The sequence below is a fragment of the Oncorhynchus tshawytscha genome, linkage group LG15, assembly GCF_018296145.1.
Source record: "Oncorhynchus tshawytscha isolate Ot180627B linkage group LG15, Otsh_v2.0, whole genome shotgun sequence".
Lineage (NCBI taxonomy): Eukaryota > Metazoa > Chordata > Actinopteri > Salmoniformes > Salmonidae > Oncorhynchus > Oncorhynchus tshawytscha.
The window spans coordinates 10,723,511-10,749,371 of NC_056443.1; the positions used below are offsets into that span (position 1 = coordinate 10,723,511).

At 44.6% G+C, this 25,861-nt stretch overlaps 1 protein-coding gene across 1 annotated transcript in view; it reads right to left on the bottom strand.

Annotated features, from left to right (window-relative positions):
- Positions 1–553: 553 nt before the first annotated feature.
- LOC112243892 (laminin subunit beta-1-like) overlaps positions 554–25,861 on the bottom strand; it is a 55,651-nt gene continuing 30,343 nt past the window's right edge. Inside the window, exon 15 of the mRNA XM_042297796.1 lies at positions 554–712. Coding sequence (XP_042153730.1) covers positions 554–712 — 159 coding nt within the window. The remainder of the gene's footprint in view (positions 713–25,861) is intronic.

Consider the following 25,861-nt stretch of genomic DNA (forward strand, 5'->3'; position numbering starts at 1 on the left):
CTAAAAATGTATTACAGATTTTTTTTCTTATCTTAGATTCTTTCTGACTATTTTGAGGAAGTAATTCTGGCTTTGTTCCTATGGTTTCTCATGGGGGACAAACATCAGTAACTGCCATATAGAACCACATCCCAATGACTGGAATCTTGTCACATGCAAGATTCCAATTCCGAATTCTGAAATTTCAGATTCCGTCACATGCGGAATCGGTGTGTTCAGTCGCTTTTTAAAATGCATGGAGGTCATGCACATACAATTAGGTATTCCTATTGTTGACTCAGCATTCCCATCATCCACCTTCGTGACCTCATTTAATAAACTGATAAAGCACACTGACATCCGTCAGAGTTCAGAAGGAAGTATTCTATGTGCAACTATGTGAATGTAGGTGTGTGTGTGTGTGTGTGTGTGAGAGAGAGAGAGAAATAGAAATAAAGAGAGAGAGTGTGAAAGATAGTGTGTGTGTGTGTGTGTATGCATTAGTGCGTGTGCACATACTCACCTTTGAGTGTTAAATAAAGCAGTGGTTTGACTGATACTGCAGTAAGGAGAGTCACTTGATCCAGTCTGCTGCATTGTGACTGCTGACCTTTGGTGGGCTGGCGTCGATCCGAGTCCAGGGCTGGCATAGTTGGAGCTGCTCGTCAGGAAACTGCTTGGAGGAATCACAGAGTTGCCCGAGTCCGGCTAGTCCAACCCAGCCTGGTTCTGCCTACAGGAGAACAAGGAGGACAGATTCAGAATCTGGAAAGCACAGTGGCACTGGCTGCAATGGGTTCACACAGCTGACCAGAGCACATGTGACTACAGCACAGCTGACTACACTCTACACACACAGCTAACTACACTCTACACACATAGCTGACTACACTCTACACACACAGCTGACTACACTCTAACCCGGAAGCCAGCCGCACCAAAGTGTCGGAGGAAACACAATCAAACTGATGACCGAAGTCGGCCTGCAGGCTCCCGGCCCGCCACAAGGAGTAGCATGAGACTCCCGGCCGGCCAAACCCTCCCCTAACCCAGACGATGCTTGGCCATTGGTGCGCCGTCCCCGGCTGTGACACAGCCTGGGATCGAGCCCGAGGCTGCAGTCGCTCCTGAGCACTCATTGTTGGATTTACGATTTACAACTTGTTGTGTAATGTTTATGTCCAATGGCCGATGAGTACCGATATGTTTTATCTTCACATGACGAGGATTGAAAAGGATTTGCCAGTAGATTGTCGAATTGATGATGACTGCTTTTGTCTAGCTTGCTAGCTAAGATTTTGAAAGTATGATGTTAACATGATCAGTCCAATCAAAGCTATGGTAGATATAGCGTGTGTAACGCTCAATGAGTGAATGGGTGTGGAGTCAGGCACAGAGAGGAAAGGATGCGGGGAAAAACACGCTTTAATGTCCAAAATTCAAAGGAACAAAATAGTATACCCAACACAGGTGTAACTATAAAAACAAAATAGTACCCTTATGTAAAATACCAGGACAGTGAGAAAACCCAACAAAACACAAACACCTCTCACAAATACAGAAGAACAAGCCTGAAAAAACAGAAGCGGGCTAAACGAACTTAAATAACCCCACCCTAACAACCAAACAATGAACAGGTGAAACCAATTAGACAAAACCAAACGAACACGGAACAAAGGATCGATGGCAGCTAGTAGACCGGCGACGACGACCGCCGAGCGCCACCCGAACAAGAAGGGGAGCCACCTTCGGTAATATTCGTGACAGCGTGATTTGACATATTTTTTTATCTGTGGCCAATGACCTCGAGCCTTCTTGGATGGGCACTTCTAATGTACGTCTATGGCAGCACCCAAGGAGCTTGAATTCTGAGCTCTACCTGTAGATTTTGAGGTGACGTAGTGTCCCCATGAGTGACAGAACACTGAGCCAATCAAAGCGCAACTTGAGAACATTACCAACCCCTAAGCTCAGTATTTTCCACTGGCTGCCTCTCCACCATGGAAAGCACTGAGCTAGGCTAAAATACCTGCATTTTGGAGCTGCCTTACTCAAGAAATTTTAAAAAAGAGACCATGTTTCCTTTATTAACTCAATTATTTAAAAAATGACATTGTTTGCAAACTGATATGTGACATGTATTGCTTGCGCATCTAGTTTAGGCTACAAATGTTTGAATTCTCTCTCTCAAAAACCATTTGTTCCTCAGTATGACCTGTCCATTTCTTATTTATCTGTCTGTGTTACTGATGGGGCCTACTGTGCAGCATCACTAGGCCTACTTGTATTTACAAGTTTGTCTATACATCTGCATGGTTTATGTTTTCGCGTCTATCAGCATTCGTTACAGTTTACACGCTGCTCAAAAAAATAAAGGGAACACTAAAATAACACATCCTAGATCTTAATGAATGAAATATTCTTATTAAATACTTTTTTCTTGACATAGATGAATGTGCTGACAACAAAATCACACAAAAATTATCAATGGAAATCAAATTTATCAACCCATGGAGGTCTGGATTTGGAGTCACACTCAAAATTAAAGTGGAAAACCACACTACAGGCTGATCCAACTTTGATGTAATGTCCTTAAAACAAGTCCAAATGAGGCTCAGTAGTGTGTGTGGTCTCCACGTGCCTGTATGATCTCCCTACAACGCCTGGGCATGCTCCTGATGAGGTGGGGGATGGTCTTCTGAGGGATCTCCTCCCAGACCTGGACTAAAGCATCCGCCAACTCCTGGACAGTCTGTGGTGCAACGTGGCGTTGGTGGATGGAGCGAGACATGATGTCCCAGATGTGCTCAATTTGATTCAGGTCTGGGGAACGGGGGGCAGTCCATAGCATCAATGCCTTCCTCTTGCAGGAACTGCTGACATACTCCAGCCACATGAGGTCTAGCATTGTCTTGCATTAGGAGGAACCCAGGGCCAACCGCACCAGCATATGGTCTCACAAGGGGTCTGAGGATCTCATTTCGGTACCTAATGGCAGTCAGGCTACCTCTGGTGAGCACATGGAGGGCTGTGCGGCCCCCCAAAGAAATGCCACCCCACACCATGACTGACCCACCGCCAAACCGGTCATGCTGGAGGATGTTGCAGGCAGCAGAACATTCTCCACGGCGTCTCCAGACTCTGTTACGTCTGTCACATGTGCTCAGTGTGAACCTGCTTTCATCTGTGAAGAGCACAGGGCGCCAGTGGCGAATTTGCCAATCTTGGTGTTCTCTGGCAAACCTGTGGACGTCGGGCCCTCATACCACCCTCATAGAGTCGGTTTCTGACCGTTTGAGCAGACACATGCACATTTGTGGCCTGCTGGAGGTCATTTTGCAGGGCTCTGGCAGTGCTCCTCCTGCTCCTCCTTGCACAAAGGCGGAGGTAGCGGTCCTGCTGCTGGGTTGTTGCCCTCCTATGGCCTCCTCCACATCTCCTGATGTACTGGCCTGTCTCCTGATAGCTTCTCCATGCTCTGGACACTACGCTGACAGACACAGCAAACCTTCTTGCCACAACTCGCATTGATGTGCCATCCTGGATGAGCTGCACTACCTGAGCCACTTGTGTGGGTTGTAGACTCCGTCTCATGCTACCACCAGAGTGAAAGCACCGCCAGCATTCAAAAGTGACCAAAACATCAGCCAGGAAGCATAGGAACTGAGAAGTGGTCTGTGGTTACCACCTGCAGAACCACTCCTTTATTGGGGGTGTCTTGCTAATTGCCTATAATTTCCACCTGTTGTCTATTCCATTTGCACAACAGCATGTGGAATTTATTGCCAATCAGTGTTGCTTCCTAAGTGGACAGTTTGATTTCACAGAAGTGTGATTGACTTGGAGTTACAATGTGTTCCCTTTATTTTTTTGAGCAGTGTACATTTTTAGCTCACTAGGCTACAACCATAGCCATGGGAAGTAGTTTGAGGTTGGGGGTGCCGCAATTGTTTTGTAGAGTTAAAAAAGTTACTGAAATTGAGGGAGAGGTTGTTGTCCTGGCACCAAACAGTAGGTCACTGATCTCCTTCCTGTAGGCTGTCTCATGGTCACCGGTGATCAGGCCTACCACCGTCATGTCGTAAGAAAACTTGATGATGGTTTTGGAGTCGTGTGTGGCCCTGCAGTTGTGGGTGAACAGGGAGTACAGGAGGGGACGAAGCACACACCTCTGTGGGGCTGAGCTGTAGTCAATGAACAGTGTTCGCACCTAGGTATTCCTCTTATCTAGGTGAGTGAGGGCAGTGTGGAGTGCAATTGAGATTGCGTCGTCTACGGATCTGTTGAGCGGTGTGCAAATTGTGGGTCTATGGTGTCTGGAATGATGGAGTTGATGTGTGCCATAACCAGCCTCTCATAGCACTTAACGATTACAGATGTGAGTGCTACAGGGTGGTAGTCATTGTGGCAGGTAGCCTAAGAGTTCTTGGGAACAGGAATGATGGTGGTCAGCTTGAGACATGTGGGGATTACAGACTGGGTCAAGGAGAGGTTGAAAATGACCATGAATATGCCTGCCAGCTGTTATGCGTATGCTCTGAGAACGTGCTCAAGAATACCGCCCGACCCCCGCGGCCTTACGGGTGTTGACCTGATTAAGGTTCACGTCGGCCTCGGAGAGCAAGATCACCCAGTCCCATGGGTCAATGGAGGCTCCCGTGCACGGCTCTGTGTTCTTATTATCGAAGCGTGCATAAAATGCATTCAGTTGGTCTGGTAGAGAGGCATCGTTGAGTAGATCATGGCTGGGTCTTCCTTTGTAATAGCCCCTGCCACTATAGCCCCTGCCACATGCGACGGGCGTTCGAGCCTGTGCAATACGATTCCACCTTGTTCCTATATTGTCCTTTTGATTGTTTGATGGCTCTGCAGAGGTCACAGTCCAAAATGCATGTTTGATTACCTTGACCCAAGCTTGGATGCCATTTTGGCCACACACAGAGACACCAAAAGATGAGCCACCATAGGAAGGAAAATGGTCTTTGACCAAAGGTTGTTGGCTTTGACCCTAATCATATGATAGATATAATGACTAGGCTGAAATACAGTGTCAAATGTGGATCGATGCTGTTGTTAATCTGAACTGCTTTTAATGATTATAATGATTGAAAAGTATGGTTTGCTTCATTCAACTTATTCTATAAAATTTGTCTGAAATCAAATAAATTCGAAACATCAATGTGATTTTTTAAATTGAATGAAAGCTTCTGAATTGCTTTCAACACCCTTTTGTGCATTGAATAGTGGTGGGGGCAATGTAGTGACAGCAGCCTATCAGAAGTGTTGGGGACGTGACTTAATGGGGCATGGCTTTCAGTTTGTTATTTTTACCTACCCCTGAGAGTGATTGTGGTCTATTGTCTTCCTTATTCAAATTTTAAACTATATTGACCATTTCATAAGTGCATGTGATACTAATTAGCCTTATAAACTTTCTATGTTAAGCTAGCCAGTGCTTGGTTTCAATATTGTGGCTACTAAACGTCTTATGTTTGGAAACATTATTTCAAGTTATTGAACCAACTTCATTTCTTGATCTACAGGGAATGTATTTAATTGTTTGTTACCAAATTTAAAAAACGTGGATAGGTAATTACAAATTAAAAGTGAACTTGGAACAATATTAAAAAATTGGTTGTATTTACATTAAATATTACTTTATATTTGTTGTTTATTAGGTTTAACCAAAGGAGAAAAGTATGTTGAGTGTTGAAAGAAATAGGTTGCATCTTCAAATATAGGTTTGGTAATAATCAAATAAAACTGTTGAATTTAATAATATATTTGTTTTCCAAATATTCCGATTTTTTTCAATTGAATATAGCTAATGCTTGTAACCAGTTGAATATTTTAATTTTTAGGTTGATCCAAAGAGTAATTTTTTACAGAACCATCCCACCTCACACGCTGTCACGGTCGTCATAAAGAGGAGACCAAGGCGCAGCATTGTAAGCGTACATACTTATTTTAATGGAAGAACGAACACTGAACAAAACTTATACAGAACGAACCGTGACGCTATTTATGGCTCGTGCAGACAGGCAACTAAACATAGACTAACAACCCACAAAATACCCAAGGAATATGGCTACCTAAATATGGTCCCCAATCAGAGACAACGATAAACAGCTACCAATCTAGGCAACCATAGACATATATACCCGTAGACATACAAAAACCCCTAGACATACAAAACCCCCTAGACAATACAAAAACTAAACAAACCACCCTCGTCACATCCTGACCTAACCAAAATAATAAAGAAAACAAAGATAACTAAGGTCAGGGCGTGACACACGCCCCTCAGCAGCAGCTATAAAAAGGACATGTGTGAGTGAAAGAGAGTGGCCTATAATTGGACAGTAGTTGCCATCATGTGAGAGATATTTTCAGGGATACGTTTCTGTAAAGATTTGGCAAAGGCTTCTTGTCTTGACCCCAAATGCTCTCTCGTTCTCTCTTGCTCTCATGTCTGTGTCACGAGGAATTTTCCCCACAGGATCCTAGAGTAGTTTTGGTTTTGGGTCGTCCATTCCTGCTAAGTTGTTCCCCTAGTCAAGGTTTTGTATGATATTTTTAGATCGATCATGTCCGGTTTTGCCATTTATAGGACTAGGCCTACTTCACACAGCTTTAAGTGGATTTATTGAGTTTATAGTACACAAGCATAATTACAATTACAATATACAACATATATACATATATATACAATTACAATATTACAATATATATATATTTACTCTAGGATCCTTTCTTGTAAAAAAAAACTACAGTTTTGGCAAGTCGGCTACTTTGTGCATGACACAGATATTTTTTCCAACAATTGTTTACAGACAGATTAATTAACTTATAATTTCACTGTATCACAATTCCAGTGGGTCAGAAGTTAACATACACTAAGTTGACTGTGCCTTTAAACAGCTTGGACAATTACAGAAAATGATGTCATGGCTTTAGAAGCTTCTGATAGGCTAATTGACATAATTTGAGTCAATTGGAGGTGTACCCGTGGATGTATTTCAAGGCCTACCTTCAAACTCAGTGCCTCTTTGCTTGACATCATGGGAAAATCAAAATAAATCAGTCAAGACCTTAGAAAAAAAATTGCGGACCTCCACAAGTCTGGTTCATCCTTGGGAGCAATTTCCAAATGCCTGAAGGTACCATCTGTACAAACAATAGTACACAAGTATAAACACCATGGGACCACGCAGCTGTCATACCGCTCAGGAAGGAGACTCGTTCTGTCTCCTAGAGATTAACGTACTTTGGTGCAAAAAGTGCAAATCAATCCCAGAACAACGTCAAAGGACCTTGTGAAGATGCTGGAGGAAACAGTTACAAAAGCATCTATATCCACAGTAAAACGAGTCCTATATCGACATAACCTGAAAGGCCGCTCAGCAAGAAAGAAGCCACTGCTCGAAAACCCCCATAAAAAAGCAAGACTACGGTTTGCAACTGCACCTTGGGGACAAAGATCGTACTTTTTGGAGAAATGTCCTTTGGTCTAATGAAAGAAAAATATAACTGTTTGACCATAATGACCATTGTTACATTAGGAGGATAAAGGGGGAGGCTTGCAAGCCGAAGAACACCATCCTAACCGTGAAGCACGGGGTGGCAACATCATGTTGTGGGGGTGCTTTTCTGCAGGAGGGACTGGTGCACTTCACAAAATAGATGGCATCATGAGGATGGAACATTATGTGGATATATTGAAGCAACATCTCAAGACCTCAGTCAGGAAGTTAAATCTTGGTCGCAAATGGGTCTTCCAAATGGACAATGACCCCAAGCATACTTCCAAAGTTGTGGCAAAATGGCTTAAGGACAACAAAGTGGCCATTACAAAGCCCTGACCTCAATCCTATAGAACATTTGCGGGCAGAACTGAAAAAGCATGTGCAAGCAAGGGGGCCTACAAACCTGACTCAGTTACACCAGCTCTGTCAGGAGGAATGGGCCAAAATTCACCCAACTTATCGTGGGAAGCCTGTGGAAGGCTACCCGAAACATTTGACCCAAGTTAAACAATTTAAAGGCAATGCTACCAAATACTATACATACTATTGAGTGCATGTAAACTTCTGACCCACTGGGAATGTGATGAAAGAAACAAAAGCTGAAATAATTCATTCTCTCTACTAATTGTTCTGACATTTCACATTCTTAAAATTAAGTGGTGATCCTAACTGACTTAAGACAGGGCATTTTTACTGGGATTAAATGTTAGGAATTGTGAAAAACTGAGTTTAAATATATTTGGCTAAGGTGTATGTAAACTTCTTACTTCAACTGTATAAACTCAGCAAAAAAAGAAACAGACCTTTTTCAGGACCCTGTCTTTCAAAGATCATTCAAAAAAAATCCAAATACACTGTTGTCCATGCTTGTTCAATGAACCATAAACAATTAATGAACATGCACCTCTGGAACGGTCGTTAAGACACTAACAGCTTACAGACGGTAGGCAATTAACGTCACAGTTATGAAAACTTAGGACACCAAAGAGGCTTTTCTACTGACTCTGAAAAACACAAAAAGAAAGATGCCCAGCGTCCCTGCTCAATAAATTGCAATGTCCGTACTGTGAGACGCCTAAGACAGCGCTACAGGGAGACGGGACGGACAGCTGATTGTCCTTGCAGTGGCAGACGACGTGTAACAACACCTGCACAGGATCGGTACATCCGAACATCACACCTTCGGAACAGGTACAGGATGGCAACAACAACTGCCCGAGTTAAACCAGGAACGCACAATCCCTCCATCAGTGCTCAGACTGTCCGCAATAGGCTGAGAGAGAGGCTGGACTGAGGGCTTGTAGGCCTGTTGTAAGGCAGGTCCTCACCATACATCACTGGCAACAATGTTGCCTATGGGCACAAACACACCTTCGCTGGACCAGTCAGGACTGGCAAAAAGTGCTCTTCACTGATGAATCACGGTTTTGTCTCACAAGGGGTGATGGTTGGATTCGCGTTTATCGTTGATGGAATGAGCATTACACCGAGGCCTGTACTCTGGAGCGGGATTCATTTGGAGATAGATGGTCCGTCATGGTCTCGGGCGGTGTGTCACAGCATCATCGGACTGAGCTTGTTGTCATTGCAGGCAATCTCAACACTGTGCATTACGGGGAAGACATCCTCCTCCCTCATGTGGTACCCTTCCTGCAGGCTCATCCTGACATGACCCTCCAGCATGACAATGCCACCAGCCATACTGCTCGTTCTGTGCGTGATTTCCTGCAAGACAGGAATGTCAGTGTTCTGCCATGTCCAGCGAAGAGCCCGGATCTCAGTCCCATTGAGCACGTCTGGGACCTGTTGGATCACAGGGTGAGGGCGAGGGCCATTCCCCTCAGAAATGACGGGAAACTTGCACGTGCCTTGGTGGAAGAGTGGGTAACATCTCACAGTAAGAACTGGCAAATCTGGTGCAGTCCATGAGGAGGAGATGCACTGCAGTACTTAATGCAGCTGGTGTCCACACCAGATAATGACTGTTACTTTTGATTTTGACCCCCCTTGTTCAGGGACACATTATTCCATTTCTGTTAGTCACATATCTGTGGAACTTGTTCAGTTTATGTCTCAGTTGTTGAATATTCTTATGTTCATACAAAAATTTACACACGTTAAGTTTGCTGGAAATAAACGCAGTTGACAGTGAGAGGACGTTTCTTTTTTTGCTGAGTTTAAATATATATATATTAATATATATATATCTATATATGTAGAAATATCTCAATTAGTGACATCTGCACATAGTTATTTATTTTATTACCTGATTTATGCCTAGTTAAATATAGGTTACATTTTTAACAAATATGCCTAAATTACCACGATGCAAGCAAAAGCCATAATCCTCCAAATAAAAGTGCAATTCACCCTTACCACCAGCAGATGGAACTGCAGCACAAGTTTTTAATCAGCGGTGAACTAACAAAGCGTCAGAAACCTTCTCAATGCAAATATATATTATGTAATATGAGCATAACACACTAACCTCATGTGAACTGAAATCCTTGACACGAATAATCATGAGGTTTATTTAAAGACATAAAGACCTATTTGAACTATAATATAACTATCTGGCGTGTTGTTAGGTATATGTGAGTAATCAAGTACTTTTGAGGACACGAGGCTGTATAAGAGACAGACAGAGGCTTGTTTGTCAAGCTCTCTGGGCAGACCAATGATCTCCTGACACACTGGGGACCAAGCTGGCCCACACACCTCTCTCTCTCTCTTTATCCCCCTCTCTCCCTCTACAGTATCTTTCTTTCTTCATCTCTCTTCATCTCTCTCTCTCTCTCTCTCTCTCTCTCTCTCTCTCGTCTCACTTTGTCCCCCTCTGAATCAACACTGCACAGGATTTGGCTGCACATCAGAGAAACAGCTAGGGCTTCTGCTTTTGCTTTTGCCACTTGGCATTTAATACTGTTTGCGTGGGACCACTTTCACTGATAATTAGCCTGAGCCAACACCGTGTGAGATGATTTGTCTAAAAATATGCTTGTGGACAAAGCGCATGGGACCAGTATGTTCTGAAAGCCCAGGGTATACCCCAGAAGACTGCATGTATGTAAGTAGGTATGTATGTATGTGTGTGTGTGTGTGTGTGTGTGTGTGTGTGTGTGTGTGTGTGTGTGTGTGTGTGTGTGTGTGTGTGTGTGTGTGTGTGTGTGTGTGTGTGTGTATGATGTATGTATGCATGTATGTATGTATGTATGTATGTATGTATGTATGTATGTATGTATGTATGTATGTATGTATGATGTATGTATGTATGTATGCCTGGACAGTGGGGTATTAGACTATAGCACTCATCATGATGCTTCAAGCTGCTTTGCATTTATCTTCAGCAGGCATCAAAGTGATACAATATTGTTTTTGTCATCCTTAGTAGTGTCAAGTGTGTTTGTTTCATGTCACGACGATAAGGTATAAGAAGGAGAGGAAACAGAGGGATGAGGGGAGGAGGTGGAGGATGTGTGAGGGGGAAATGAGGTGGGTTTGTTGGTGAGCAGCATTTTCGATGAGCTTCGAGGAAGCAGGGCGGTAGGGAGGGAGGCAGGAGAGGAAGGGTTTGAGCCCAGGTCCCCCGAGGTTCTCAATGGCAGCAACGGCTCTAGCAAGTGAGTGAATCATGATGAGTTGTTTTTGTGAGCCACAGCTTAGCCAGGGCTCCTAATGCAAGGAGACAAGCCATTCCTGAGGAAATGTCCCGCGGGGCACTTGCCCTGGCCCGGCCTGAACTCTTCATAAAACCCCTGTACGGCCCTGGCTATCCTGTCTGTCCCTTTGTCATCAAGTCCACTGTGACAGCCACAGAGCCACCATAGATCACCCAGGCCCTAGATTAATCAGAGATCCACTAGGACCGCACGACTCCAACACCATCATCAAGTTTGCTGACGACACAACACCGGCGATGATGAGACAGCCTACATGAAGGTGGTCAGTGACGTTACAGTGTGGTGCTGGGACAACAACCTACCCCTTAACGTGAGTAAGACCAGGGAGGGGGGGGTGGGGGTGGGGGGGGGGCGAGCCCCCATCCCCATAAACGGAGCTGTGGTGGAGTGGGTCGGGATCTTATAGTTCCTTGGGGTCCAAATCACTAAGGACTTAAAATGGTCTACACACACAGGCCCAGAAAATTGTTAAACACTCCAGCCACCCAAGCTATAGACTGTTCTCTATGCTTCCGCACCACGAGCGGTACCAGTGCATCAAGTCTGACACCAACAGGCTTCTGAACAGTTTCTATTCAAAAGCCATAGGACTGCTAAGTAGTTAACAAAATGGCTAAACAGACTGAGTTGATCCTTGTATTTACACTCTCTATGCACACTCACAGGACTCGACACACTCACACACACTGACACTACAACACACACATAACATGCACACACATTTATCTACACACACGAACACACTCACATACAATCTTAATTTACGCTGCTGTTTATCATATATCCTGATGTTTAGTTACCTTTCCCCTATACATACAGTGCATTCGGAAAGTATTCAGACCCCTTGACTTTTTCCACATTTTGTCACGTTACAGCCTTATTCTAAAATGTATTAAATGTTTTTTTCCCTCATTTCCCAAAAACGGGTTTTTAGAAATGTTAGCAAATTTATTCAAAGAAAAAAATGAAGATATTACATTTACTTAAGTATTCAGACCCTTTACTCAGTGATTACAGCCTCGAGTCTTGGGTATAACACTATAACCTTGGCACACCTATATTTTGGGAGTTTCCCCCATTCTTCACTGCAGATCAGGTTGGATGGGGAGTGTCGCTGCACATATATTTTCAGGTCTCTCCAGAGATGTTCGATCGGGTTCAAGTCCAGGCTCTGGCTGGGCCACTCAAGGACATTCAGAGACTTGTCCCGAAGCCACACCTGCATTGTCTTGGTTGTGTGCTTAGGGTCGTTGTCCTGTTGGAAGTTGAACCTTCGCTCCAGTCTGAGGTTTTCATCACGGATCTCTCTGTACTTTGCTCTGTTCATCTGTTCCCTGATACTGGCTAGTCTCCCAGTCCCTGCATCTGAAAAACATCCCCACAGTATGATGCCCCCAACACCATGCTTCACGGTAGGGATGGTGCCAGGTTTCCTGCAGACGTGACGCTTGGCATTCAGGCCAAAGAGTTCAATCTTGGTTTCATCAGACCAGAGAATCTTGTTTCTCATGGTCTGAGAGTCTTTAGGTGCCTTTTGGCAAACTCCAAGCAATCTGTCATGTGCCTTTTACTGAGGAGTGGCTTCCGTCTGACCACTCTACCATAAAGGCCTGATTGGTGGAGTGCTGCAGAGATGGTTGTCCTTCTGCAAGGATCATCCATCTCCACAGAGGAACTCTGGAGCTCTGTCAGAGTGACCATCGGGTTCTTGGTCACCTATCTGACAATGGCCCTTCTCCCCCGATTGCTCAGTTTGGCCTTGGTGATTCCAAACTTGCAAGAATTTCTAAAAACCTGTTTTCACCTTGTCATTATGGGGCATTGTGTGTAGATATATCAGGATTTTTTTTTAGAATAAGGCTGTAACATAACAGTAATGTGGAAAAAGGGTCTGAATAGTTTCTGAATGCTCTGTATCTACTCACTATCACTCCAGTATCACTGCACATTGCAAATATGGTATTGGAACTGACCCTGTATATACAGTAGCTTCTTACTTTCTCGTGTTCTTCTCATGTGTTTGTGTTCTACCTCGTGTTGTTTTTAGTACTACATTGATCACTGCAATGTAGGGTTTGAAACTTCAAAAACCAACCAACTCAGTCAACCACAATCTAAGGGAAAGGCAGAGGTAATGTTTACTGGTGGTAACTAATACATTTTTTCTTTTTTTCAACCTTTATTTAACTAGGCAAGTCAGTTAAGAACAAATTCTTATTTTCAATGACGGCCTAGGAACAGTGGGTTAAACTGCCTCGTTCAGGGGAAGAACAACAGATTTGTACCTTGTCAGCTCGGGGATTTTATCTTGCAACCTTTCGGTTACTAGTCCAACGCTCTAACCACTAGGCTACCTGCCGCCCCAATGGTTAACGTATGGTTACTGTAAGAACAGGGTGTTCTGTTGAGGATGACCCCAAAGCCCATAACAGTGTGTGGATAATCATACAGCCTTTTGTAGAAATGTAACCCCTAGATCTGTCTAAAAACCAGAAGTTCCATAGAAGCCAGATTGACCTAAATGCCAGAGTAACATGTAACAGTGAGGGCACTGGGTTAGTAATGGCTGCTGTCCTACACTTCTTCATGGACAGCTGTGCACTGATGTTGGCATGGCGTTCAGGGGACAGAAGGGTTCAATCACAGAGACTTTGCTCTTACAGTTTTTTTCGATTGCTAAACGACAGTGGGCACAACTGGAGTCACATGTGCAAAACTCTAACTACAGTCTGCACTACCAACAGTCACCTGAGCTAAACAGTTCACATCACCTGCAAAACTCATTCCAAGCAACACAACTCTTAACACATGGCTCAAAACACGCTCAGTGCAGCCAAACACTATGCACAACCCTCACTGAGATAACACACACTGTCACTCAGAATACACTGAGAGTAAAAACACTAGCATCAAACACCAATACAGAAAATACAAACTTTTCATCTTTACAGTTTGAACAATTTCAGTGACTTCATACAAAGTAATATTTTCTTCAAAGAAAAGAGTGACATTCTTTCACATGATTTATTAAAATATTTAGAACATAACAATTCTTTAAGGTAAATGAAAATTAGCAGTTTGCTTCAATTGTCTGTAGTAATTTACGGAATTACAGTAATGAGGAAAAAAAGGTAGAAACTAAAAGTACATACTGTAATTCGAACAAATAATTGAGGGGCTAATCCTGCCTCTCTCTAGCATCAGGCCACAGGTTTTCTTCAACATCACATCTAATGTTTTCTCTTGCCATGTACCTGGGGAAGAGCCTTCTGGAGTGCCTTATCCATCCCTGGCAGTCCTCTGGACTCGTGTCCTCACATCCGGCACGCATGGCTTCCAAAAGAGACATTTGGTCATGTGGGTGGTGACCAAACACTTTCCACCTCCAGGCAGAGAAAAACTCCTCTATTGGGTTGAGGAAGGGTGAATATGCAGGCAGGTACAAAACCATAAATCTGTGATGTGCTGCAAACCAATCTGTGACAGCTGCAGAGTGGTGAAAAGCAACGTTATCGCAAACTATGACAAAAACTTGGGTTTCTTACTGGCTCCCCCTGTTCTGCTGGCACTAGCTGAGCATAGAGCTGTTCTAGGAAAGCTATAAGCCTTTCTGTGTTGTATGGGCCAATGAGTGGTGTGTTGAGAAGCAAACCATCATTGGCCATTGCAGCACACATGGTGATATTTCCCCCCCCCCCTTTGGCCTGGAACCTCCACAGTGGCCCTTTGACCTATAACATTCCTTCCTCTGCGCCGTGTTTTGGCAAGGTTAAATCCAGCTTTATCGATAAATACAAATGAATGTGGTCTTTCCAGTGCTTCCACCTCCATTACTCTCTGAAAAACAGTAAGTGCACAGTTTTACTGTAGAAATGCTAGTGTTTTTTTACTGTAAATATTTTGTATAGCTGCGTACGTAACCTCAGACGTCTTACCTGGACATATTGGTATCTTTGCTCTTTTACCCGTTCACTGTTTCTCTCGAACGGTACAGTGTATAACTGTTTCATTGTAACTTGGTGTTTCTTTAGGACTCGAGCAATAGTTGTTGTGCTGACAGAATTAACATTTTCAAATATATCATTATCAGCCAGCACTCTATCTTGAATCTCCCGCAGTTTTATTGCATTGTTGACAACAACCATGTCAACAATAGCATTTTCCTACGCATCTGAAAATATTTTTCCTCTTCCCCCTGTTGGGGGCAGCCTTTGGGTCCTGTTGTAAAAATATATTTTACAGTCAAACTTACTGTAATATATATCTGTGTAAATATTCTATAATTGCAATACAAAATAGATTCCTGTAATGTTTTCATTTACTGTAAGGATGTAACTCTCACCTGTTTGCATGATGGAAAATTTCGCATTACAGATGCCACTGTGGATCTTTGCAGATTGGGTTGCACCCTCAACCCTGCCTCTCTCAATGAGAGACCATGGTTCACGACATGGTCTATAAGTGTAGCCCTTATTTCATCTGAAATAACAGCTCTTTGTCTTCTTTGTCTTCCTCCACGCATCCGCCCTCTCCCTGCCACCCTTCTCCCTCCACGAAATCCATCTTCCTTGTTCCATTTCCAAAATGAGTCTTTCTGAGCTCTACCTATATATACTGTAATATGTGTGTGTGTTCACTAACAAGTCTAAAACAAGACACCTGCTTAGCCTTTCAGCTGAAATTGCAATCAGCAGTGTTTGAAAGGCACAAGCTGAAATATATTCCGTTTTGACTGTGTGGTTCACAGTTTTGACAGCAGTGTGCTAGCATTTGAACAAAGTGCTGTAAATCCACAGTGTTGTGCAGGTTGTGGTTAAAGTCATGGGATAAGTGTGTAGAGTTTTGAAAACTGTGTTCAAGCAATGAAAAACGAACTAGAGTTTGGTCCACATGAACTGCTGCTGTGCAGACTGTAGTTAGAGTTTTGCACATGTGACTCCAGTTGTGTCCACTGTCGTTTAGCAATCGAAAAAAAACTGTAATGGCCTGAGGCAGATATTTGAGCCTGGCTTCAAAACAGTTTTGTTCTGTTTTCATGCAAAATATGTTAATAGCTTTCGTGAACCCCTTTGTGAATTGAAAAACAGTGTTATTTCAATTATGTTTATTAATTCATTTTAATATTTGCTTTTTTAAGTTTAAAGTAGAATTGACACAACATTAACCACAATAACGTAAAGCCTTTTAATTTAAATTTTCAAAGGACACATTTAGTATGCAATATTGGGTACAATATATAGCACAGTAGGATTGCGAGATTGAGAATCTTGGACAGAAAGGGGTGATTTCTGGGTGATTCATCCAAAGTTCAGAGATGAGGTGAAACTGTGTAAGTGTGTGTGTGTGTGTGTGTGTGTGTGTTTGTGTGCTAGATCAATCCTCTGCACCTGCCTGCCTGTCTGTGTGTGAGTGAGTGTGTCCTGTGGCAGTTCACACAGAGCGAAGACCCATATTGAGACACAACACAATACTGACCGCTTCACCTGAACGGATTTCATTTGGGATGCGACGCTGTGTCTCTCTCTCCTGAAGGGGAAGGTCATTAGCAGCAGCGCTGCCCCTCTCTCTCACCTCCCTCCCTCCATCCCTCTCTCCCCTCACTCACTCCTTGGCATTAATACTTCTGGGTCAGAGATAGCTTGGGCTGTCGTGCCCCCCCTTTTCTTCCCTCACCACTAGGCCCAGAGCAGGAGATGACAGAGGGAGGAAGAAGGGATGGTGAAAGTGGGGTAGGAAGGAGATGGGAAGAGATGAGAAAGGAGGAAGGAGGAAGAGAAGAGATAGAAGGAAAGATCGAGTGAGGGATAGAGTGAGGGATAAGAGGAAAAGACTGTTGTGTTCCCTGCCTGGCGACTAGGAGGTGACCCTGGATCTGATCGATTTTCTGTGGAACAGCTACACAACCATCCGCACAATGTTTCAGTGCTCAGTGCAGGTGCCACCGAGTAATGCTTTGTTATCGTTGCCTCACAAACACGGCCCCCGTCATGAAATCCATCTTCATTCTCCTTCTTTTCACCCCCACACACATTTCCCAGGACCTGAGTGACTGAAATGTGACTGTACATTACGCCACAATATAAAACCTCTAAACATCTTGTATTGTAAAACACTGTAACTCGTAGGACAAGCACTAGGTAATGCAATCAATTTCCAATTCCAAGAGAGAGACGAGAGAGACGAGAGAGACGAGAGAGAGAGAGAGAGAGAGAGAGAGAGAGAGAGAGAGAGAGAGAGAGAGACTGAGTGAGTGAAAAGACAGAGTGTATGGTTGGTGGGGATGTTGTGCCATACGGTGCTCCATCAGTTCTCACCAGCCTGTCAGTGTGGCAGTGTTGGGGCCCAGGCCCCCTGTGTAGTGGGCCCTGTCAATGAGAGGGGCCCTGATGGGCCTGATTAATGCTCTCTCCACAGTGCTCCCAATGGGAGACCACTTCCAGCACACACTCCGTCTCCAACCAACACACACGCTGCACAGTTCTGGGTCTGCGTGCCATAGCTACTGCCATCACTCTGTTACAGGCAGAAACCCACTGACAATATCCCTGAACTGGGGATGGTGTGTGTGTGTGTGTGTGTGTGTGTGTGTGCGTGCGTGCGTGTGCGTGCGTGTGCGTGTGTGTGTGTGCTTCTATGTCTGGTGAGTGCAGCACGTAAATAATGTTTTTTAACTGTGTCTTTATTACGCAACACACACACAATTACACACAGACATCATAAACATGTACACACATAACATCATGGGCTCTGAAGGCTGGATGATAATGAGCCCAGACGCACTGCGTGTTTAACGCCCCAAACATCTGTGTTGTCTCACAACATCAGCCGATAAGGGCTCAAGCAGCAAGGCTAGCAGGGCCTGTTGGTCTGGTTGTTCTGTATGTGTGTGTGTGTGTGTGTGTTCTTGTCCTTTTTATGTGTGTGCACACTCATCAGCTGATCCCAGACAGGCATCCCGAAAAAGAGAGAGACATTGGGAAGGCCCATGATTAACTCGGGAGGAGACGTGGGCTGTATGGGAACATGTTACTGTCATGTTGCACTGTATCGTGAGAGAGAAAAGGGGGGGGGGATGAAGAAAAAGAGAAAGTAGGGAAGTGAGGGAGAGAGAGAGAGTGAGAGAGGGGGAGGGAGGGAAGGAAGGAAGGAGAGAGAGAATGCTTGAGGGAAATAGTGCCATGGGAACAATTTAGATTTACCAGACTGAAATGAAGAAGTAGGATAAGGATCTGAAGGCAGAAAATATAGTTGTGAAGTAGAAATGCGTAGTCAGCAGATAAAGTAAGGATGGCTCTGGGTTACTAAAACGCGCGGTAGATTGGTGTACATTTAACAATGGTTTATATGATATGATTTGTGTGAATCTGTATCATTGAGCAGTAACAAATACAACTAAAATACAATAATGAACTATCAAAAAATCTTATTCAACCAGTCATGTAAGCCATGGTAGTCAAGCCAACCTCTGAGCCATCTTTCAGCCTCACCTCTGCCGTCTGAGCTTCTGCTCATTCTGCTCTTCATGCTCTCTGAAACGATGCTAAAAGTCTGGCCTGTACTGTATACTCTAGGCCAGGTATGCCCAAACTGGGGCTATACATTTGGGTGAGGTTTTTTTCTTGCCTGAGTAGCCCTTGTTTCACTGCCAAATATAAAATGAAACCCTCTAGTGTTCAGCGAAATAACAACACAATGTCAAATACAGGTAACCTCGTCAAATAATGAACATCCAATCCCACTAACTGTTACTCTCTCGCGGGAAACCTTCACTCTTGTACAGACATTTAGAAACGAAACATGGCAATTTGAAAAATAAGCCACAGGATTTTTTTGAACGAGAATAAAGATGACTTTCGAGTAGTAAGACATGAATAAAAGCAACAGATACCATTCATAAGAAAGGGGCGAGAAGCGTCTTATATGGCGAGCTACCGAGTGGCTAGGACAGGCAAGCCCCATACTATTGTGGAGGACTTAATTCTTCCTGCTGCTGTGGATATGGCTGGGACAATGCTGGGGGAAAAGGCCCCAAAAAACTATACAGACAATGCCTTCATTAAACAACACTGTTTCACGACAAATCAGTGACATGGCAGGAGATGTTTTGAAACAATTACTGCTTCACATACAAGTGTGTGAATTATATGCGTTACAGTTGGATGAGTCAACAGATGTGGCGAGCCTGGCACAGCTCCTGGTAAATGTCCGTTACGTTTATGGAGGGTAAATTAAGGAATACATCCGAATTCTGCAAACCACTGGAAACCAGGACAACATCAGAGGATATTTTTTAAAGTACTGGATAACTTTGTGACATCAAATGGACTTTGGTGGTCAAGATGTGTTGGTATCTGTACTGATGGCGCAAAAGTCATGACAGGGAGACATAGTGGAGTGGTAACGCGATTGCAAGCAGTTGCTACTGACGCGTCTTGGGTACACTGCAGCATCCACCGAGAGGCTCTTGCTGCCAAGGGAATGCCTGACAGCTTGAAAGACGTTTTGGACACTACAGTGAAAATGGTTAAATTTGTTCAAGCAAGGCCCCTGAACTCTTATGTATTTTCTGCATTATACAATGATATGGGCAGTGACCATGTAACACTTTTGCAACATACAGAAGTGCGCTGGTTATCAAGGGGAAAAGTATTGACATGTTTTTTTGAGCTGAGAGACGAGCTTAAAATGTTCTTTACTGGCCATATTTTCACTTGTCTGACCACTTCCATGATGATAAGTTTCTCACACGACTGGCCTATCTGGGTGATGTTTTTTCTCGCTTGAATTATCTGAATCTAGGATTACAGGGACTCTCCGCAACTATATTCAATGTGCGGGACAAAATTGAGGCTATGATTAAGACGTTGGATCTCTTCTCTGTCTGCATTAACAAGGACAACACACAGGTCTTTCCATCATTGTATGATTGTTTTGTGTGCAAATGAACTCAAGCTTACGGACAATGTCAAATTTGTTATAGAGAAGCACCTGAGGGAGTTTGGGTGCACATTTACGCAGGTACTTTCCCCGAAACGGATGACACAAACAACTGGATTCGTTATCCCTTTCATGCCCTGCCTCCAAATCCACTTACCAATATCTGAACAAGAGAGCCTCATCGAAATTGCAACAAGCAGTTCTGTGAAAATTTATTTAATCAGAAGCAAGTGCCAGATTTCTGGTTTGGGCTGCGCTCAGAGCAGCCTTTTGCAAACATGTACCTATGTGAGGGTGCATTCTCGGCCCTCACTAGCATGAAATGTAAGTACATGCACAGACTGTGTGTGGAAAATGACTAAGACTCTCTCCAATACACCCTTCTCATTAACCTGTGGTGAGTTATTAACAATTTTTGATGAACAAATAAGGCTTTATATGTTAGATGGCTAAGTAATGAGCAAAATGATTGATTATTATTATGTAATTATTTGTGCCCAGGTCCTATAAGAGCTCTTTGTCACTTCCCACGAGCCGAGTTGACACCTCACGCTCATTCTTATGTTTAATAACTGTATCGTATGGTGTGTGTGTGTGTGTGTGTGTGTGTGTGTGTGTGTGTGTGTGTGTGTGTGTGTGTGTGTGTGTGTGTGTGTGTGTGTGTGTGGTGTGTGTGTGTGTGTGTGTGTGTGTGTGTGTGTGGCAGGCTTACAATGATGGCAAAAAGCAACATTTGAGAGTGCGCTGACCCTGGTTCTAGAGGGGTATGCAGTTGGAGGTTGAATGTTTGAAGGGGTATGGGACTATAAAAAGTTTGTGTTCCACTGATCTAGGCAGTGTGAAATTAGCCATGACTCTCAGAGATCTTTCTAACAAGGAGACAGTCAGAAAACGGGTTGGGCTCGGTTCTCTAGGCACTGGCTACTGTGTGATGGGGATGTGAGGAGTAGATCAAGGTTTCTGGGTGTGCAGTTTTCCTCGTTGCTTTACACCAATTGATTTCAGACTTGAGTGACAGGCCAGGGGAAACAAGACCTCGGCCTGTTGCTGTTGCTGTCAGTTTCTGTGAATTGCTGCTTCAATTCCTCCCTCAATTTCTCCCCCCTTTTGTTTCTCCTGCCATCATTCTTTCTTACTCACCCATTTGTGCGATCACTCACTCACTCACTCACTCACTCACTCACTCACTCACTCACTCACTCACTCACTCACTCACTCACTCACTCACTCACTCACTCACTCACTCACTCACTCACTCACTCTAGTGATGGGTCGTTCGCGAACGAGCTGTAGCAAAGCTTTGAGAAACTAGCGGGCCTGCTAGTGATAGTGGTGGAGCCAGCACCTCCACACGTGGAGATGTATTGTTACGAATAACTATGAGTGGTGGGTGGAATCAGGCGCAGAGAGCAGGGTTCTGTCGTTTATCAAATTTATTTCACCGTTGCAACCAAAACGATCACGCCAACACACAGGGCGTATATAAGTTGCCAGTCCAAAACAACAGGACAAAATAGACCGGAGAATAAAGATATGAAAACAAATCACACCATCGAACATAGAGTAACAATTAACAAGCCCGCACAAATACCCAGCGGGCCTAGTGCCCTTAAATACCCTAATACAAAACAGGTGTACCCAATTAACCAATAACCAACACAAACGGAAAAAGGAATCGATGGCAGCTAATAGGCCGGTGACGATGACCGCCGAGCCCCGCCCGAACAGGAAGAGGCACCCTCCTCAGCGAGGTTCGTGACATGTATCTACTCAGTTAAGTGGGCATATTTCGCGACCCACAACAACGCAGTCTTCTTTTGGACCAGTTTATGCCAATGTCTGTAGTAAAACAAAGCCAAATTGGTATTGCATTGGCTAAAATGATTGCCACCGATTTCCAGCCATTTTCGATCGTGGAGGACAGAGGTTTTAGAAATTATAGCAACAGTCTAAATCCAATGCACACAATTCCAAGCAGGAAAACCCTTTCAAAATCACTTATTCCACAGCTGTATGAGAGCACACAGGCTTCAGTGTGGGAAAGAGTCCAAAAAGCTACTGCAGTTTGCCTTACCACTGACTGCTGGACATCAAGGGTAACCACTTCTTACATGTCGGTTACATGTCACTTCATTGAAGATTTTACAATATCTAGCTGTCTTCTGGACTGCTTTGAGTTCAGCGACAGACACACCACAAAGAACTTGGCAGAGGAACTGTTGAGAGTGGCCAGAAAATGGCAAGTAGATGAAAAAGTTGGCTGTTGTGTTAGCTACAATGCAGCTAACATAACCAAAGCCATGAAAATGTTTAAATGGACCCATCATCCATGTCTTGCCCACACAATCAACCTGATTGTAAGAGGTGCTCTGAAGGTGATGAATCCCACTGTGGACAAAGTGAAAGCAGCTGTGGAATACTTCCACAGGAGCATAGTAGATGCTGAAAAACTAAAGTCTACACCACGCCAGATGGGTATGCCTGAGCTGAGGCCTAAACAAGACTGCACTACAAAGTGGAATTCAACATTTTATATGTTGATGCGGTTTCTTAAGTCAACGGATGCCATCCTCTCTACCCTGACCATTGTCAATGCACCTGTTGATGCTCTGACCCAAGAGGAATGGGAGGTGGTGGAGGAGGTGTGGAGAGTCCTGGAACCCAGTTATTACTACATCATTATTTAATCCAGCATTATATATGTATATGATAAGTAGATGAGAATGTAGTATCAGTAGACAAAACATGAACCTGAACTAATAAGTTACTGTTCTCTCTTTTCAGCTATGCGACAGCCTCAAAAATGATACTCCTGTATAAGGGTCTGCGGCGAATCACAGCCAGCTGCCAGAGAGAAGCAAATGTAACCACAGGACATGTGACAGAGTTGATGGATACCCTATGTTCCTCAACGGACAGAAAGTTCCACAGAATGGAATATAATCACGTGCTATCAGAAACTGCTGGTTAAAGAAGTTAGCCTTCAGTGATGCTAGAGCGATTGATGAGGCTCTTCAAAGAATAACCTCAGCAGCAGGGAGGGACAGCCCCAGCAGTCAGCTGGCTCAGGCACCAGGGCAACAGGAAGAAGAGGGATCAGATGGAGCAGAAGCACCAGCAGTAGTGCCACAAATGTCTGCTGTTTAGATATTGTTTGACGAGAGAGTAACTGGGGATGCAGCACGAAGGAATCCCTCAGCAGATGCCATAATGGAGGACAGATCCTATTTGGAGGAGCTCCTCAGATCCTCTGAGCTGGTGGAAGAAGAAGTCCTCTGTGTACCCACGGCTTACTAAAGTCATGACAGGGAGACTCTGCATAGCGGCCACATTCGTTCCCTCTGAGAGGGTCTTCTCGAAAACGGGACAAATAATTACTGAGAGAAGAAACCGCATCAGCCCTCGAAAGTGAGGCAGCTTGCATTTCTGAATGCAAATCTCTCATAAAAGCTAAATATGGCCAGCATAGCTGTGTGCTGCTGGTTATAACATGGCAATAAAGAAGGGAGAGAAAAGGGGGACCAGTTTAATGTTTTAAGAGGGATGCTGCAGTTTTGCACATTATAGTATTATGTTTTTCAGATTGTATTCGTTTTGAATTGTTACATTTATATGCACTTTGTTTATATACATAAAAAAAGTTATACTTTAAATGCACATGTGTAATAGCATCCTTCTTTTTTACATTTATTTCAATTTGTGGAAACTGCAGCATTCTTTTTCAGGGAGAGAGAGTGTGAGACTAGAGTTAGAGTGTTGGACTAGTTACCGAAAGGTTGCAAGATCAAATCCCCGAGCTGAAAATCCAGAAAATCTGTTTTTCTGCCCCTGAACACTGCTCCTTCGGGAAGCCAGCGTTCTGCTCGAGCCGGGAAGCGAAGCTGGCGTTCTGCTCTAGGAGTTCAGGAAACCAAGCTGGAGTTCTGTCCTAGGAGTTCAGGAAGGCCAGCTGGCGTGATGCTCCTGAGTTCAGGAAGCCCAAGCTGGCGTTCTGACTCTAGTGAGTTCAGGGAAGCCAAGGCTGGCGTTTGCTCATAGTGGAGTTCAGGAAGCCAAAGCTGGCGTTCTGCTCTAGTGAGTTCAGTGGAAGCCAAGCTGGCGTTCTGCTCCTAGTGAGTCAGGAAGCCCAAGCTGGTCGTTCTGCTCCTAGTGAGTTCAGGAAGCCAAGCTGCGTTCTGCTCCTAGTGAGTCAGGGAAACCAAGCTGGCGTTTGCTCCTAGGAGTTCAGGAAAGCCAAGCTGGCGTACTGCTCTAGTGAGTTCAGGAAGCCAAGCTGGGCGTTCGGCTTTAGTGATTCAGGAAGCCAAGCTGGCGTTTGCTCCTAGTGAGTTCAGGAAGCCAAGCTGGCGTTTGCTTCATAGTGAGTTCAGGGAAGCCAAGCTGGCGTTCTGCTAGTGAGTTCAGGAACCAAGCTGGCGTTTGCGCCTAGTGAGTTCAGGAAGCAATCTGGCGTCTGCTCTAGGAGTTCAGGAAGCCAAGGTGGCGTTCTGTCATGGAGTTCAGGGAAGCAAAGCTGGCGTTCTGCTCCTGTGAGTTCAGGAAGCCAAGGCTGGCGTTCGTTCCTATGAGTTCAGGAAGCAAGTGGCGTTCGATCTAGTGAGTGCAGGAAGCCAAGCTCGCGTTACTGCTCCTAGTGGAGTTCAGGAAACCAAGCTGGAGTTCTGTCCTAGTGAGTTCAGGAGCCAAGCTGGCATTCTGCTCCTAGTGAGTTCAGGAAGCCAAGTGGCGTTCTGCTCCTAGTGAGTTCAGGAAGCCAAGCTGGCGTTCTGCTCCTAGTGAGTTACAGGAAGCCAAGTGGCACGGCGCTCCTAGTGAGTTCAGGAAGCCAAGCTGGCGTGCTGCTCCTAGTGAGTTCAGACGCCAAAGCTGGCTTTCTGCTCTTAGTGAGTTAGGAAGCCAACGCTGGAGTTCTGACTCCTAGTGAGTTCAGGAAGCCAAGCTGGCGTGCTGCTCCTAGTGAGTCAGGAAGCCAAGTGGCGTTTCTGCTCCTGTGAGTTCTAGGAAGCCAAGTGGCGTTGCTGCTCCTATGAGTTCAGAAGCAAGCTGGCGTGCTGCTCCTAGTGAGTTCAGGAAGCCAAGCTGGCGTTCTGCTCCTATTGAGTTTCAGGAAGCGAAGCTGGCGTTCTGGTCCTAGTGAGTTCAGGAAGCCAGATGGCGTTCTGCTCCTAGTGAGTTCAGGAGCCAACTGGCGTGTCTGCTCCTATTGAGTTCAAGGAAGCAAGCTGGCGCTGTTATGCTCCCTAGTGAGTTCAGGAAGCCAAGCTGGCGTTCTGATCCTAGTGAGTCAGGAAAACAAGCTGGCGTTCTGCCCTAGTGAGTTCAGAAGCCAAGCTGGCGTGCTACTCATGAGTGAGGTCAGGAAGCCAAGCTGGGTTCTGCTCCTAGTGAGTTCAGGAAGCAAGCTGGGCGTGCTGCTATGTGATGATTCAGGAAAGCTCAAGCTGAGTAACTGCTCTGAGTGGGTTCAGGAAGCCAAGCTAAATTTCGCTCTAGCGAGTTGCAAACTCACACCTAAAGTGGGTCTCAGTGGATTGAGTATTAAGCTGGCAGTCTGCTCTGGTGGAGTTCAGGAGGCTCAAGCGGCGTCTCTGCTCCCAAGTGAGTTCAAGCCAAATAGCTGGCAGTACTGTCTCATAGTGAAGTTCAGCGTAAGCCAAGTTCTGGCGATGGAGCTCCGAGTAGCTGTTATCAGTGCAGGAGGCATGGCTTCTGCTCTCAATGGACTCAGGAAGTAGAAAT